At 33.8% G+C, this 18,506-nt stretch overlaps 1 protein-coding gene across 1 annotated transcript in view; it reads right to left on the bottom strand.

Moving 5' to 3' along the window:
- LRP1B (LDL receptor related protein 1B) overlaps positions 1-18,506 on the bottom strand; it is a 2,070,111-nt gene that overhangs the window by 612,747 nt on the left and 1,438,858 nt on the right. Inside the window, exons 33-35 of the mRNA XM_081584839.1 lie at positions 16,881-17,021; positions 10,758-10,883; positions 9,579-9,710 (exon numbers count right to left, since the gene is read on the bottom strand). Of these exons, the coding sequence (XP_081440965.1) occupies positions 9,579-9,710; positions 10,758-10,883; positions 16,881-17,021 (399 nt within the window). The remainder of the gene's footprint in view (positions 1-9,578; positions 9,711-10,757; positions 10,884-16,880; positions 17,022-18,506) is intronic.

The raw sequence follows: 18,506 nt of genomic DNA, 5'->3' as shown, positions 1-18,506 counted from the left end.
TTGGTACCAGATAGCTGTCAGTAGAAGATTTAGTGTAAGTTAATATTACATGAAGACTTCTCCAGACACTGGTCAAAAACTGTAAAAGTGGATATGATGAGTTTCTGGATTTTGTTGGAGAATTTTTCTGGAATCCTGGTCAAAAGCAAATTTGGCAAATTCATGATATGAAAAACCAGATACTAATGAATAAGAGGACTAAGATAACAAATAGTCCCCTAATGAAAAAGACACTGGGTCTGCTACTTTCATGGATAGTGGCATTACATCAGAGGTGTGTTTCAAAATTATTGAAAATATATGTTAGATTTTTCAACCTTGGCACTTAGCATTTGAGGGCAAATCATTCTTTATTGTGGAAATCTGTCTTATGCATTGTTTAGCAGAATCCCTGGCTTCTATCCAGTAGATGCCAGTAGCACCCCTTCAGTTGTGACAATGAAAAACGTTTCCAGATATTGCCAAATATAATCTGGGGCATACAATCATCCCCAGTTGAGAACCACTGTCATAGAACTGCTAAGTCAGATATTAGTACCAGGATCACAAACTATCCCCTGTCCTCAGCCTGGCTTTCTGAACCCAAGGCACTGAATGGCCAGATATCTCTGAGCCTTTGACTAACATAATACATTTGTTGTTGTTGTTGAAAACACATTCATTCTTGAGTGCTTCTGGAATCTTTCCTCACTTATGTCTTACCCTAGCATGGTAGTATAAAGAAAACTATGGTTTAGGAAATACATATGGAACACATTCATTCTTGAGTGCTTCTGGAATCTTTCCTCACTTATGTCTTACCCTAGCACGGTAGTATAAAGAAAACTATGGTTTAGGAAATACATATAGAACACACACACATATATACATATATATGAGTGTGTGTATATATATCCACACACACATTAGGAAATATATATGTGTATATATACATATATATATATTCTGCTTTGCCCCATTCCATCTGTAAAGCATTTGACAGTTTACTTAGGCTTTATTATTTTTCTCTGCCTAGAGGACTTCTCCAGGTATCCAAGCCTTATTATTTATTAGAGGTAAAAGATTCAAGACTGTGAGCCTGGTTCTTCATATTAATTCATCCTCAATTGGTTTAAACCAGAATTCAGAAGCTATCTGCCTCACAGATAATCCAAATTGACAATCAAAATTCACCTTTTAGACAACAATGTATAGAGATAATATGGATAAAACTCTGTAATATTGTAAGCAGCCTCTGATGTGGCCACTAGTGATTCCCGTCACCTGGTATTCATTCCCTCCTCTAATCTGTTCCTTTGAATGTGGGCTAGACTGAATAACTAGCTTCTAATAAATAGAATATATTAAAATGATGGGCTATCACTTATGATATTTGGTTACAAAAGGTCTGGCTTCTATTAATAGTTTCTGTGTGCTTTTTCTCTCTTTTATTATTATTATCATTAGTTCTAAGGGAAGCAGGCATCATGTTTTAAACTGTTCTGTGGAGAGGCACTCATGATGAGAAACTCAGGTCAATAGTTAGTGAGGAGCTGTGACTCTCAGTCAAACACTCACAAGGATATAATTCCTGCCATCAACCACATTGATAATTTGGAAGCAGATCCTCCCTAGTTGAGCCTTCTGATGAGACCACATATCTGGCCAATACTTTGAAGGCAACCTCATAAGAGACCTAAGGGATTTCATAGACACTACACTATTTTTTTGTTGTTTTAAATAGCTAAATTTTAGTAATTTGTTGTAGAGCAACAGATAAATAATATAAACATTACATGGAACTCTGTTCAATGTTATGTAACAGCCTGGATGGGAAGGGGGTTGGGGGAAGAATGGATACATGTATATGTATGGTTGAGTCCTTTCACTGTTCACCTGAAACTATCACAGCATTGTGAATTGGCTATACCCTAACAGAAAATGTTTTTGGTGTTAAAAACATAAAAATAAAATTAAAAAATAATATAAACATCAAGAGATAATAATTTTCTTATTCTCCTTTTGATGATGACAGTGATCACTACCATCATCTCCCCCCACTCTCTCTCAGATGAGGCTGTACCATTAACCTTCTGCTCCTAAGTTTATCAGGGGTAATCCTACAATTGGTAACCATATTATCATTGTTCCCCAAAATTCTGTGCCCTAATATTGCCTATCAATTATGTTTTCCAACCATAAGTACAACATAATTAAAATTCTCATTATGAAATTATCAGGGATCTAATATTGATTACTTCACTACTGCTTATTCAATCATGACTTATATGAATTTCAAGGGCAAAAATCCAAAGGCAAGTACTTAATGAATAATTTAATTTGAGCATTCCAAAGCAATCAACTCTCTTCTGCATTCATTTTGTTATTGTTCAGTCTTCAAATCATGTCCAACTCTTTGCAACCCACGCACTGCAGCACACCACGCCTCCCTGTCCCTCACCATCCCCTGGAGTCCATATCACATCCCCAAACCCAGTTTTTCTTCATTGTTTAAAATACTATCTTCCTCAACAGATTATTTTGATCACTTACATTGCATAAACACATAAAATTTTCCAAATTTAACTATGATAATGGAGTAAGTGCTTAAAAAATGTTAAGGATTTTTGAGGATGTTATTTTAATTTCATCCTCTTCCTAATCTACCACGAGTGATTAGTTCCATTTCTAAGATTTCTAGTTTAGCCAGGTCCATATTCTAAAAATAGTAAGAATTTTATAGAAATAATTAGTTCATTTTTCCTTTCAAGTTCCCAAAAAGGATCCACTTACCTCTTACTGCCCCTGGCTAAGAATAAAACCAAATGAGGAAAAAAAGAATTAAAGATCATCCATTCCTTATGGCCAGTCAGAAAATCAATTAAATAACTTCTTTTTTCCTCTTTTAACTAGGAAATTGTCTACTTGATTAAAAACTAATGGCCAACAATCTTGGGAGCTGAATTATAGCTTTTAAATTTATTTGTAAAGAAAGGGTATCAAAAAGGAAAATGGACTAATGTGTCCTCAGTTTTCTTAAAATGGGGGAAATAAACACTTCTAGGTTAAAGTTACACTGAACAATATTAATGGTATCAATGCACCTAAGCTAAAAGAGATCTCCATATTATCATTTGATCTATCGGCTTTTTCCACAACTAAATATATGCCAATCTATTATCTGAGAGACAGAGTATGAAATAATTTGAAAAACATCCAAAATATTGACCTATTCCTAAACATATTTTCTTCACGTCTTTAATTGTGCTTTTGTTGGATTTATAATATTTGGTTAATATACAGTGCTTTGTTCAAACATACCAGTAAGATAATTTGTCAATTTCTTAGCCACTCTCAATAATTTATTATGAATTAGTGTAACCCGATCTTTTGAGAATAGAGTTCAAAACTCAGTTTTGACAAGGAAAAGAGTAGAAAAGACATCAGAGTATCAGATATAAACATATAAGAGACACTTGAAGAGAATCCTAGGCTGAAAAGGATCCTGAGAAGCTAAAAATAAATACAGAGAGACTCAGGAGAGGGGGGAAAAAAGGTGTTCAGATAGGCTGGATGTACTTCTGTGAATAAGTACAAAGCTGGTATTGGGACCTTTCACTTCCATGAGGAATGCTAACTGCCTGAGAAAGAAGTTTCATGAAACTTTGTTACTCTTCCAATAACAGAATAATATACCCTAAATAAGCTGACTGACCAAAGCTTTCATCATAGTAGGTCATCACTGAGAATCTTCTGGAGCTTTTGATTTCAGGTAACCTGTTGAGAACTCCAGATGCCCAACAAAAGGTAGCTTTCTTTTGCTTTGTATTTTATGCTCTGAGTTCAGAAATTATCCAAAAAGGATTTGTGAATTACTTCCAGTAATTTGTTTAACCTATAATGACTTATTCTATGTATGGTTATATTTGTTTCCTGATAGTGTTAGAAAGTTTGTTTTCTTGTGGTAGTTGGTATTATACATCCTGAAAGATTTACTGGACTTGACTATCTACAAATACATACAAACTGTTCAGATGATTTGGAAATACAGTCTTGGAGCAAATTTGAAATGACAACACAAAGCAGTATTGGCTCACTGTCACAAGAACAAGAAGAAATGGAACCAGCCCTAAAAATTCACTTTGTCGCCAAGGAAATGGTTTTCATAAAATTGAAAAAATGTCTGAAAGCAACAGTATTGTATTTCTTAAGCTATTGTTGTTACTGACATAAAATGAATTCTTTCTATAATTCTTCTTTGGCCTTGGTTGGTGACAGAATGGTTATTAGAAAAAAATTGTAAACAGCTGTTTGCTAAGCCTCCCGGCAAAGGAAAATGAGCCTCTCACTTGAGTGTCACCTGCTTCAATTATTAAATAGATTTAAAGCCATATGATTCTTTACATAAATCAAAATAAAACATGATCTTCTATCATAAGATCTTCTTTTGCATAAATTTGCAAAAGTGCAATTTAGTTTCATCAAGTAGTGCCAATAATGATCTAAGTAAGATTGTGTTTCAGACGCTAGAAATGCAAGATGGCATAGCACGAAGAATTAAAAGTAGGAAACTCCATTACTACTCCCCCTCTTTGATCTCTCTGGGTTTGTTTCCTTATCTGTAACATGAGAAATGCCACTAGATTGTGTCAAAAGTTCCTTCTAACATTCAAAGATAGATGTAAACGACGTGAGACTATTAAGAAGAAAGTTTTTCATGGAAATAAATGACATTCAACTGTGTAAATACAGCAACAGTATCATGTCACATATTCTCTTTCAATATTGTTGTGTATTTTTATAATAGATTTAACTTTATAGCAGTTTTAAATTCACAGCAAATTTGAGCAGGAATCCCCATATACCCTTTCCTTTCCTACATTCACAGTCTCTTCCACTAGCAACATCTCAAATAAGAGTGGTACATCTGTTACAAGTATTGAACCTACCCTGATAGGTCCATAGTTTATATTAGTATCTATAGGTTACATTAGGATTTAGTCTTTGTGTTTTTTATTCTCTGGATTTTAACAAATGTGTAAGGGTATGTTCTGTCAGTTTGTGTATTGTCTTAATAGCCAGATCACTATGTGATGGTGGAAAAAAGCATTAGAATATTCCCCATAGTAAGTGTAAAGCAATGACATCCCAATAATGGCTCTTTGATGGTATCTTTAATAAAGAAAAAAAATCCTACTGATTATCCATTCATGCATTACTTCTGAAACTATTTCTTGTTTATCTTTATCCCCCACAGCAACTTAGCTGTGATGTACTACTCCTAGCATATAGTAATCAACATTTGTTAACACTGAGTTGGATAACTCCAATTTGAACAAAAGAGATAAAAGATGAAAAAAGAATATAAGATGGAAAAGTTCAGTAAATCATTATGCTCTGAGTAGAACTTCATCCAGTTAAGTAATATCCTATTTTGTGATTATTATGAAAAAGTCATGAATATCCCCAAAGTGGGGGTGGGGAAATTGAATAGAGCATTGCTTACTAAAAATCACATTTCTAACTGGAGCAATGAGCTTTGTTAATGAAGCCTTTTCCCCTAATTAAAATATATCTTTAAAACATCAAATGCAGTATTCATTCATCAGGAGGGATATCACCCAGCAGGCCAGGATTTTCAAAGCTGAATTTTTTTTTTTTTTTTTTTCCAATGGAATGGGACTTTTCCAGTGAAGTGATAAAGAATGCTTTGAACATTTTGAAATAGCCACAGGGTCTTCTTTCTTCTGTGGGTAGTATCCAGAATTGCTTCATCTGGTGAAAGAAATTCTTTCACTCACTGCAGAAAACTTTAATTCATTACAACCAAAACCCAGCAAGATTCATATGTGTTAATCCTTGTGAAAGGTATGGCTTTGAGCATATATTTAGCCCTGAGAATTGTGGTAGTGAAATAATATTATATAAATTATGATGGTCATACTTGACAAGCAATTCTTCTTCACACCATTTCCTTATTATGTTTAGAATAAGAGGCTGTTGTGCCCTATATTTTGTCATCTTTATTTTGATCCTAAAAGTAGAAATTATGTCTCTGAAGTGAATACAATCAATGAAAGAAGAGGAGATAGAATGTCTGCATAGGAAACTACTGGAGGAAGAACCTATGATCAGGTTATAAAGGTCTTGATAAAAAAAATAGGGATTGATGTATCAAAAATTATTTTTTCTATTAATCTCTCTGGGGCAATTCAGTTATTTTCCATCCTTTCTCTCAAAAGCATCTTCACTCAGCCTAGCCACAGAGCTTCTATACTGTCTACAGTGATATTGATATGAATCAAGTTTCTGACACTTATTCTGATGCTAATACATTTTCATAAAATGCAATCATGAAAGGATCAGATTGTATAGTAGAAGGAAGCACCAAATGTATGTGGAAACATGGTCAAAAACTCCTGATAAGACTGCCACCACCACCATCATCATTAGTGTTTTCTGTTGGTTAACTGTCTAAGTACTATCCATCAGACACTGTCTAGCCTCCTAGGTTAATAGAGCTGGTGATGTTATTTAATCTTTAAATATCTGCTGTATATATTATTCATTATTATTAAGTTCATTTTCACTGGAGAAATTTACTAACTTACTCTTTCTGTCCCCAAGAAGTTAAGAAACAACTACTAATCTATGCAGATAACTGAACAGGAAAAAAAAAAAATTAAAAAAAAAAAACAAAACAAAATCGTTGCTAAGTTTAAATATAGTTTGCAGAACAGGTTTGTACATATGTATCGCAGATGCTAACTTCTACATTTTACTGTTTTCCATGGAAATTTATTGATTTCTATGATATTATCACTATTTTCTAAGTACCTATGTGTATCAAGCACTGTTTCAAACATTTGCACAAAGTGATCTAAATATTCTCATACCGCCAAAAGTGAGGAAACTGAGCCTCAGGAAAATTAAGTAATGTACCCAAGGTCAACACTTAGTAAATGTTTAAACTGGTTATAGAATCCAAGTTGTCTGTTGCTAAAATCTGGCCTCTTCCCACCATAGGTTTTATTGGCCCCTATGTCTGACCCTCTTTGATTTCAAAGCAAGTTCTATCTCTCTGTTTTCTGATTAACAGAAATTTTAATAGACTATTTGGCATTCTAATTTCACATAACTATTCCAAATGCTTACATCCTTTTTCATTTAGAATAAAATGCTTTTCTAAAGAGACTTCCTTTCTAAGAATGCAATTTTAAAATATGGACAGGTACAATATGAAGAACACAAAGTTTTAACAAATAACTAGGAATTGTTCTATTGAAAAACTATTTTGATACAAAGTATGTTTATTACAAAATATCAGTAGTTACTAAGGATTTGGGGCTTCTCAGGTGGCACTAGTGGTAAAGAATCTGCACACCAATGGAGGAGACGTAAGAGAAAGGGGTTAGGTCCATGGGGTGGAAAGATTCCCTGGAGGAGGGCATGACAACCCACTCCAGTATTCTTGCCTCAAGAATCCCATGGATAGAGGAGCCTGGTGGGCTATGGTCCATGGGGTCACAAAGAGTTGGACATGAAGTGACTTAGCACACGTGTAGCAATAGGGAGAATCCTATTCTTTGCAAACAAAATTACCTCTCTCATGGCATATTATTTGAAACTTCAACATCTCAGGGTCACTATAAAATCCTGGAGATTGATTCAGCTCATACAAATAATCAATTTGCCCTTAAGGAACAAGAGATTACTAATGATCTAATCACAGCATTTGACTAAGTGGCTTATTTGACATTTGACTTGCAAATGTATCGAATACTTTCAAAATTCATTATGGAGTTTTTAAAAGAATCAAATATTTGATACTAGCTAAAACATGGGATTATGTATATTTAGTAAAAATACATATACTTATATGAATACACTTTTCAAGAAGTCCAAGTTTTTCTTAGTTTTACATCTATTAAATCCTATTAATAAAATTCTAAAGAAAGATATGCTAGTAAATAAAGGCAGGGTAGATTACACATGGTAGGGTAGTGAGCATTCCACAAATAATGAGATTGGATCAAAGAGCCTTGTTTGATCAAAAATCACACTAATTTTGGCAAAATCAACATATCAATCAATAAAATATGCTATATCTGTCTAAATATATTTGGAAAAACCATTTAACCATTTAAAAAACATAGGGAATTTGCCTCTCTGTGATTCAAAGTATTTAGTACAAATAATCTTCTTAAGAAAAGTCATCTTTCAATCATCTGTGAAAATCCTCAGTAATTTTTTAATTTATAGCCATGCATTGCATTAACACATGATTGAACAACATGTAAAAGCTGAGGGAAAAAAATAGGCTTAACATCAGAAGCTCATGTATTGATGCTTAGTTTTTTTAAAGATTACAGGTCAAGGAAGGATTATTTTAATATTAGATAAAATAGTCTTTACACATATAAAAAATATACTGGGAACATGAATTATATCTTCAACACTGAAACATTAACTCAAGAAGCACAAGATTGGTTGGATGAGAGATGGAGAAATCTGTTTTTATAAATTTAATCCTTCAAGCATAGAATAATAAATATTAATACTAACGAAAGAAGTATATCCAATGCTTATGCTATATCTGAATTTAGCAATTAGAACAAAAGACTTATATCCTATGATAGATTTAACAGTTTCTACCATCAATTCCCAATCACACAAGTTTTTTTGTTTCTTTATTTGTTTTGTTCTTTTGTTTGGCTTTGACACTCAGCTTGTGGAAGCTCAGTTTGCCAACCAAGGATTGAACCTGGGCCCTGGCAGTGAAAGTGCTGAATCCTAACCACTAGACCACCAGGGAACTGCCCTCTCCATCATACACTTTTTATTAGCCACAGAAAAATGATAGTGTCCAATCTGCTTTCTTTCACTGTTTGCTAAAACAAAAAGGTAAGTTAAACTCTGACTTTAAAATGATAGCTACTGTATTGAAAAGTAGTACAGAATGGCTTAGCATTTATAATTGTTTCTATTATTTGGACTCCAGTATTCTTGGGGCTTCCCTGGTGGCTCAGACAGCAAAGAATCTGCCTGCAATACTTAGGCTCAATCCCTGGATTGGGAAGATCCCCTGGAGAAGGGAATGGCTACACACTTCATTATTCTTGCCTGGAGAATTCCATGGACAGAGGAGCCTGGTGGGCTACGATCCATGGGGTTGCAAAGAGTCAGACATGACTGAGCGACTAACATTTTCACTTTCATTTGCTGCTACCTGTGTTAGAATAGATAATCACATTCTGAAAAATATTTTAAATATATATGTTTAAGTATATAAGCTAAAGTGTTTTATTTTTAATATGTATCATTGGAGAAAAGTAAACATGCCATTTGAAAAATAAAAAAGTAAAAACAAAGCAACCAAGTGACAAATATGTCATTTTTATATTGCTATATGTTAGAAAAATTTTACTCTTTCAGACAAAACATATTTATAACAATTTGTGTAAGGCTTAGAATTTCACTTCTGATTTGTTTCCTTATTTCTCATCTTGACTATCAGAGTACAGATGGAAAGGTCCTATTTCCATCATGTTTAATAAATCAAAACATCATACATAAATTACGAATAAAAAGCTATTTACCTGCATGGAAATCGATTCCCACAGCAAATGAAGTTCCTGAGATAGGCATCAAAGCATCCATTTTGTCACTTGGTTCCAGAGGTATTCCCCTGATTCCTTCATGAACAGAGTACATAAGAAATGACTCTATACCTAAATTTAAAAGAAAACAAAAGCAAAATGAATATTTAATATTGAAATCATTCCACTGGCAGGAGGGGGGATCAAGATGGCGAGTAGAAAGACCCTGAACTTACCTCCTCCCAAAGGAATGCCAAAATTACAACTACTTACAGAGCATCTACTTATAAGAACATTCTGATAATTAGCAGAAAAGATGTTCCACTTTTTCCTTTATATCTTTATAAATATATAAAGAAAGAATCACAGTAACATGGGTAGGAGGGGCAGAGATATGGTCTTGTCAGTCAGGAAACACACCTACTCCCGGGGAGGAGGAGGATTCACAACCACAGGGGTCCTTCCTGAGGAATGAAGGGTCTGATCCTCACACAGGGCTCCCCAGCCCAAGGATCCTGCCCTTAAAGACAAGCCCCCAGAAAGCTGAGCTTTGAAAACGCTCAACTTGTTTTGGAGACCTAAAGATATATAGGACACAGAGGCTTCTCTTTTACAGAGTGCACACAAAATCTCACATATTGCCAGTACCAGCAAGAGACAGTAGTTTGAAAGGTGCCTGGGTCATATTCACTTGGTGATCCTGAGAGCCTCCTTGAGAGGCAGGAAGAAATTGGGAAGCCCCCTGGGGACTGACAGGCTGGCAGCAGCCACTTTAGGGATCTTGGTATCCTTCTCAAACTATCCAAATAATATTCCATAGGAAGGAACACCTCCAAATTATTTCTATGAGGACATAGACAAAGATACCACAAGAAGATAAAAGTGATAGGCCAATATTGCTGATGAGCATAGATGTGAAAATCCTCACTAAATGTTAGCAAATTGAATTTAACAATATGTTGAAAGGATCATACATCATGATCAGGTGTTAATTATGCAAGGGATTCAAGGATAGTTCAATGTCTATAAATCAATCAATGTGACACATCATGTTAACAAAATAAAGAATAAAAAAATATATGGCAATCTCAATAAACAAAGATAAAGCTGACTCTGGTTGCCTAAAATCTGTATCGATGAAATAAATGCATCAGAAATAAGATTTTCAAAACCTTATACCTCGACATGACATGCGGTTCTTTTGGAGATAATATCCCACTGTACACATGCAAGTTCTTGTAGTTTCAGATGTTGGTAAACAGAGCTGAGAACATCCACCATTATTTAGTTGGCAGGAATTGCTGCCTGCAAAGTAGAAAAACAAACAAAGAAACATAAAAATCAAGAAAAGTAAATCACGTATAATTCAATATCAATGGTTTAAGCAAAATAAAGAATAAAAAATTATATGGTAATCTGAATAAACAAAGATAAAGCTGACTTCCCTGGTGGCTCAGATGGTAAAGCGTCTGCTTATAAGGGGGAGACCAAGGTGCAACCCCTGGGTTGGGAGGATCTCATGGAGAAGGAAATGGCAACCCACTCCAGTATTCTTGCCTGGAAAATCTCATGGATGGAGGAGCCTGTAGGCTACAGTCCATGGGGTTGCAAAGAGTTGGACACGACTGAGTGACTTCACTTCACTTCAAACAAATATTGTAATAACATTTTATTATTGATTTATAAATGCTGCTGTTTCACATTGGTTAGTATCATGTTTTATCCCCTCAAATTATTTGAAGTAGCAGATTATGGTTGAAGTCTGTCTTTCCAAAAAAAGCACAGTATAGTGATTACAGACAACAATACTATAATCAGTTAGAGTGTTGATTCTAAAGGAAATCAACCTGAATATTAATTGAAAAGACTAATGCTGATGCTGAAACTCTAATACTTTGGCCACTTGATGCAAAGAGCCGACTCACTAGAAAAGACCCTGATGCTGCGAAAAAGATTGAAGACATGAGAAAGGGACAACAGAGGATGAGATGGTTGGATGTCATCACTAACTCAATCGACATGAGTTTGCGCAAACTCTGGGAGACAGTGGAGGACAGGGAAGCCTGGTATACTGCAGTCCCTGGGGTTGCAAAGAGTCAGATATGACTTTGCAACTGAATGACAATAGATTACATATTAACTGTTCCCACTAAAATAAAAGAAATGATAACTATGTGATGAAACAACTAGCACTACAGTAGTAACCATATTGCAATATAAAAAATATTAAATCAATACACTATACATTTTAACCAGTTATCTGTCAATTATATCTCAGTAAATATATATTTACAATAAATAATAATTAATATTTTGCAAAGTGAGATACATGAGAGAATTTTCTAACTTCTAAATCTCACTTCAACTCTACAGTTACTTCATTTTCAAGAATACTTTATCTAACTGTATCAAATAAACAGTTATTAATTTATATTACTGACTCAAAATTATACCATTAAAAGTAAGGAGATATATATAAATATATATATATAATTTCTTAAAAGCAAGGAACTAACTGTTGCCATTTCAAGGAAGATAATTCTTCCAAAATAAATTTAAAACACACCCATAAGAGTTATCTAACTAATTGGCATATTAATTTTCCTTATTCCTGTGTAGTAGCAATAACAAATATTAGTCAGTTAATCAGAGTTAGGCATTCCATAAAGATGTTCCATTGAATTTACTAGGCCCAATGTTCTAATTAAAGCTGGTAGCATGAAGTTAAGTAATTTACAATCTTATCCAGCAAGTTCATTAAATATCCCAGTTTTATAACATTTTTATTATTCTAGGACATGCAATGACATTTGCTGGATGTTCAAACACTGATATGAAATGCAATAAATCCAATGAGAATTACAAAATATGATGAAAGCTATATATCAGTAGTGCTCTATGGAAAATTCAAAATACCAATGCAGCTCATTATTTCTAATCTCCTGAAGTCAAGATAGTCTAATGGGATGTAATTGTTCAATCAAACCTGTCACATGCTCTGTCATTTTTGAAGTGTGAAATAGGCTCAACTGGGACAATTTCTCATCAGGGAGATCTACAACATTCTTCGCTGATTTCCCATAACTGGCAGTTGTTCTTACATAGATTCACATACTATGATTTGCCTTGAACTTTTGAAATGATTACCTTTGTTTCCTATATAAACTAATAAAGATTAATTGATTTATTCCTTTTTACCAAGCTGACATAATAATAAGTTGAATTTTCAGCTCTATTTCTATTTTAGTCATGAGTCAATTATTTTTATAGATCTATAATAATTCTATATTGACCCAATACTTATTTCACTTTATAGGAAGCATGTGAAAGGCAAAAGAGAAAGGGAAATATATACCCAACTGAATGCAGAGTTCCAAGGAATAGTAAGGAGAGATAAGAAAGCCTTCTTAAGTGAACTACAGTACAACTGTGCTCATTTCACATGTTAGCAAGGGTATGCTCAAAATCCTTTAAGATAGGCTTCAATAGTATATGAACCGACAACTTTCAGATGTACAAGCTGGATTTAGAAAAGGCAGAGGAAACAGAGATCAAATTGCCAACATCTGTTGGATCATAGAAAGCAAGAGGATTCCAGAAAAACATCTACTTCTGTTTCATGGACTACACCAAAGCCTTTGACTGTGTGGAACACAGTAAAATGCAGAAAAATTTTAAAGTGAAGGGAATACCAGACCACTTTACCTGCCTCCTGAGAAACCTGCATGCAGGCCAAGAAGCAACAGTTAGAACAGACAAGGAACAATGGACTTGTTAGAAATTGGGAAAGGGGTACTTCAAGGCTGTATACTGTCACCCTGCTTATTTAACTTATATGCAGAGTAATCATACAAAATGTTTAGCTGGAGGAATTACAAGCTGGAATCAAGATTGCCAGGAGAAATATTAATACCTCAGATGTTCAGATTACACCATCCTAATGGCAGATGGTGAAGAGGAACTAAAGAGTCTCTTGATGAGGGTGAAAGAGGAGAGTAGAAAAAGCTGGCTTAAAATTCAACATTCAAAAAGTGAAGGTCATGGCATACAGTCCTATCATTTCATGGCAAATAGATTGGGAAACAGTGGAAATACTGACAGACTTAATTTTTTGGGTCCAAAACCAATGCAGATGGTGACTGCAGCTATGAAATTATAACACAGTTGCTTTCTTGGAAGAAAAGCTATGGCAAACCTAGGCAACATTAAAAGGCAGAGACATCACTGCTGATAAAGGTCCATATAGTCAAAGCTATGGTTTTTCCAGTAGTCGTGTACAGATATGAGAGTTGGACCATAAAGGAGGCTGAGCACAAAAGAACTGATGTTTTCAAACTGTGGTGCTAGTGAAGACTCTTGAGAATCCCTTGGACTGAAAGAAGATCGAACTAGTCAATCCTAAAGGAAATCAACTCTAAATATTCATTAGAAGGACTGATGCTGAAGCTGAAACTCCAATACTTTGGCCACCTGATGCTAAGAGCCGACTCACTGGAAAAGACCCCGATGCTGGGAAAGATTGAGGAGAAGGAGACGGCAGAGAATTAGATGGTTGGATGGCATCTCTGACTCAATGGACATGAATTTGAGCAAACTCCTGGAGATAGTGAAGGACAGGGAAGTCTGGCGTTCTCCAGTACAGAGTCCCATGTGATTGAGCAACTGACCAACAATGTGTGAATGTATATTAATACAATGCCAATCTATAGCAATATGCATTTAGATATAGATTTTTTCCAACTACCATTGAAGAGTGAAAATCTGACAAGTGATACTTATCTATAAATTTTGAAAAAACAACAAATGGACAGCAGAGGAAACAAAGGAATTAAAGAAATAAAGAATAATGGATTAGGGAATGATTTATAAAAACAAGAGAAAATACAGAGTTATATAACCTTGATATCCAAAATGCATAAAGAATGAAGAAAAAGGAGCTTCTAGGATTGTGTATTTTAAAACATAATAATAATAGAAATATGCAATGAGATATAATTATTTTTGTAAATAATAAAATTCACTATGCTAATAATGTTGTACAACAATAACACATGTTGTATATTATTTGTTTAGTCTCTAAGAGAAAAAGTAAAATAAAAATCATTTTTAATAAGTATATTTGCCTATTAAATATAAATTTAATGCAGAAAATAATAGAGTTTTTTTTAAGTAATCATTTAGGTGGTGAATACCTAGCATATTAGAAAAAGTGGTTTGGGTTAATATTTTGCAATGATATAGATGTTCAAACCTCATTCCTCAATTCACTAGTGGAACTAGAAAAGTCTACTTGGCTAAGGAGAAGTCTCAGCTCTCCAGTGATCTGTATCAAAAATGATAAATGAAGTAACTAATTGTACTTTGAAATCTGAAGTGGTAGTACTGTTAACACCTTAAGTAGTCCTAAATTGCTCATATTTCATACTAATGAAGCTTTTAAACTACCTGCTCTGATTCTGTTAATGGGGTTGTCTTAAATACAGATGCTTTTACCAGCATATTCTTCTGGTAGAAACAGTATTTTCACTACATTTTAAGTTTAGTATTATCATAGCATTAATTTCTAAGTGTTAGAGGTCCTGGTAAGTTTGGAAATACTTTCACAGTGCATGGAAGCCTCAACTCTACCTATAGAATCAAATCCTTAAAAGATTAATGGGGTCTTGTTAAAATGAACAATGTGAGACAAGCATAATATACTGAATTTTTCTTCCAAGAAACTTCATCGGAACTGTATCTACAAACAATTGACTATTTTATTAATTTACAATTTTCAACAAAGTATGTGTATGTTCTTTTGAAGAAGCGAATACACGTTTTTTTAATGTTTGGAAATGTAATCTCCCCTTTTCTAAGTTGTATTTTACATTGTTGAATGTTTTCACATACGATTTCATTCAGTGTAGACCATAAACTTAAGTTTATCACAATACTGTAAGTGTTTACACTTAACAAATACACTGTATTGAAATCCACAAAAATGAAACCATATTTTATTTGCTGAGTACCAGCATTTTATCTCCAGTTACATAATATATTCTCCAAGACTTGAATGCCAGTAAAATCATTTATTTTGATACAAATTTTTTATATTAAATAATTCTTAGTGAAAAAACTCATTCATTATTACAGACAATAACAAAAAAGAATCAGAGAATAAATACAGACTTGTGCATATGAGTTTGGATGTCAGTGTCATCTCAACCATGAAAGGATCTCAGTAATCATATTATTTTACAAAATAATTTTTTTATCTTAAAAATATTTTGTTTCCTTGATAAAGAAATACATTCCCTGCTACTACTGGCAAGAAAGGATTCCAGACTAAAATTTGACCCATACTCTATTCAGAAAAGGCAATCCTGAATCTGGTTTTCATTTTGTCTCAGACGTACAGGATGGTTTTCATTTGATATCTCCCAATAAATTAATTCTGCCTGCTTGATTGTTGTCACCTGTCTTCAGAATTAGTGAACCCTTTGGTTCACTATTCTTTTTTATTGTCTTTTTAAAAATGTTTTGGTTCATTCTTCTTATCTCTACCCTTATCTGCTTTGGTCTACATGCCCAAATCCTTTAGATAAAAATCTTTTGAAGTTTTCTGGATATTGTTTTCCTAAGCAGAAAAATACATGAACAAAAAGTATTTTCATGGCCTAGATATGAGTAAGACAGTAGAATATAGAAGAATATTTTTCTGGGAAGGGAGTTCTGCTAATGTCATGGATCATGAACCAAAAACTAAGAAAAAACAAGCAGGTGTGGGGCCATACTGCCTGGCATCTCTAATCTAATTGCCATTTGGGCAATGTGACAAGTCCACCTATGTAAAGCATCTGTTAGTTCTCTCACTTCATTTCACTGCATATCATTTGGACAACAGAAACAAAAAAGCAAAATGCTTAGAGCCAAATAATGTAGTGCTTTCAGTTATGAAATTCTTGTATCAACATAGTCCATCTGAAGTCCCTTAGTTCATCCATTTTCTGGGCATAATTATATTTTGAATATATTTTGCTGGGATTTTAAAATTATTTTCATATTCTTAATCAAGAACTGAATAGACCTCTTTGAAGATCTGATAAATTCAGATTCTTTGGGCAGCTTTGCTAACATTTTGAAAGCTCATTATATACCTTATGTTAAAGGTATTTCTTCTGCAGTATTAAGCAGTATTTGCCTCCTTCCCTCCCCTTTTTTTTATTAGGAGGAAAATAGGAAACATCAGTTGTTGACTTGAGAAAATTATATTAATAATTATGTATTCACAAGGCAGCACAAATTCATTACCATGTGACTTACCTTGCTGCGCTTCTTTATCATACACTTTCATATGAACAACCCCAGAAGTCTTATTTCTTAGAACGGTGGGGTTTCTTCCATCTCTTTTGCTGCAGGTTCCCAGCTGAGCTAAGTTTTGGTCTGCCCACCACAGTTTCTTATCTATAAAAATGAAAAGATTTTTTTAATGAAGAAGATAATCATCTTTTTAAATAATAATAAAGAACTATTAAACTCTAATGCTTTCTGATTTCTTTGGTTAAATTCCCAAACTCTGTTTCTAAGGGAAACAGCACAACCACTTTTACTTTTAAAAATACTTATCACAGTACATTCTATTGTTTAAACTTTCCTTCTTTTACTCCAATTAGAGATTCTTGACTTTAACTTTTCTTTTTCTTAAAAAATACATGATATAAATAAAGGTATACTTCAAATTAATATGGAATACAGATTTTATTATTTACAATCTAAACCATGATTATAGTAGTATTGTACTATATCTGTAAATGAACAGTAAAATCCAACAAAATATCTAAACAACTGTGAAAAAGATCGTTCTCTAAGTTCTATATAAAGCATGTAAGCTTTTAATCACTGGTACTCTCCATTACTGGATTCTTCACAGTTATAGTGACCTATTTTTTGTACCGTTCATGCTCATTTCTCCAAAATTTAATAAATGAATACTATTAACTGGTATTGAATGTTTATTTGTAGTAGAGAATATGCAATGTGCCTCAGATTAAAATTAGCCAGGTAGCTAGAACTGTAGTCAATTTTTATGCTTATTATTACAGAATATTATGTCAAACTGTCATATCAAAACTATAGGGATGCTTCTATTATTTTCTGAGATTCAAAGAGAATAACTACCTTAGGCAAATTCATATATATGGTCATTCTGTCTCCAAAACTTGTATTCTTTCTAAGAGTCTACTGTTAGTGCATTAAAACATTTAAGGTAATGAAATAATTTTAAATCAAGTTCATAATTTTGGAGGTATTGAACAATCTAGATATTTCAACAAGAATCTTCAACAAGACAATTGAGACTACTATCAATTCGAACTGAGAAGTCTAAGTCAGGTAATTGAACATAGGGAAAAAAACAATAACAATGCAGTCTTTACCTTCAAGGTACAATTATTCTCAATCAAATGTCAGGATATTTTAGACTGAACCAAAGCTTCATTTCAGGTATTACCAGAAGAGTAATAACAGAGACATTAATGATAACTATCCCTTTGTAAATCTGATTTTATGCAATGCACAATTCTAAACACTATAGATAAATTCATTTAATCTTCACAATTCCATAAGGTAAGTACTACTATTATTAAGTTCAGTTCAGTTCAGCCGTCAGTCGTGTCTGACTCTTTGGGACCCCATGGACTGCAACATTCCATGCTTCCCTGTCTTTCAGCAACTCCCAGAGCTTGCTCAAATTCATGTCTATCGAGTCGGTGATGCCATCCAGCCATCTCATCCTCTGTTGCCCCCTTCTCCTCCTGCCTTCAATCTTTCCCAGCATCAGGGTCTTTTCCAATGGGGCAGTCTCTCGCATCAGGTGGCCAAAGTATTGGAGTTTCAGCTTCAGCATTAGTCCTTCCAATGAATATTCAGGACTGATTTCCTTTAGGATGG

The sequence above is a fragment of the Giraffa tippelskirchi genome, chromosome 3 (assembly GCF_054371585.1).
Source record: "Giraffa tippelskirchi isolate mGirTip1 chromosome 3, T2T-mGirTip1v1.2.pri, whole genome shotgun sequence".
In the NCBI taxonomy this organism is placed as follows: Eukaryota; Metazoa; Chordata; class Mammalia; order Artiodactyla; family Giraffidae; genus Giraffa; species Giraffa tippelskirchi.
Note: the sequence above shows the minus strand (reverse complement) of the source record. Positions and strands in the feature narration are given on the sequence as shown.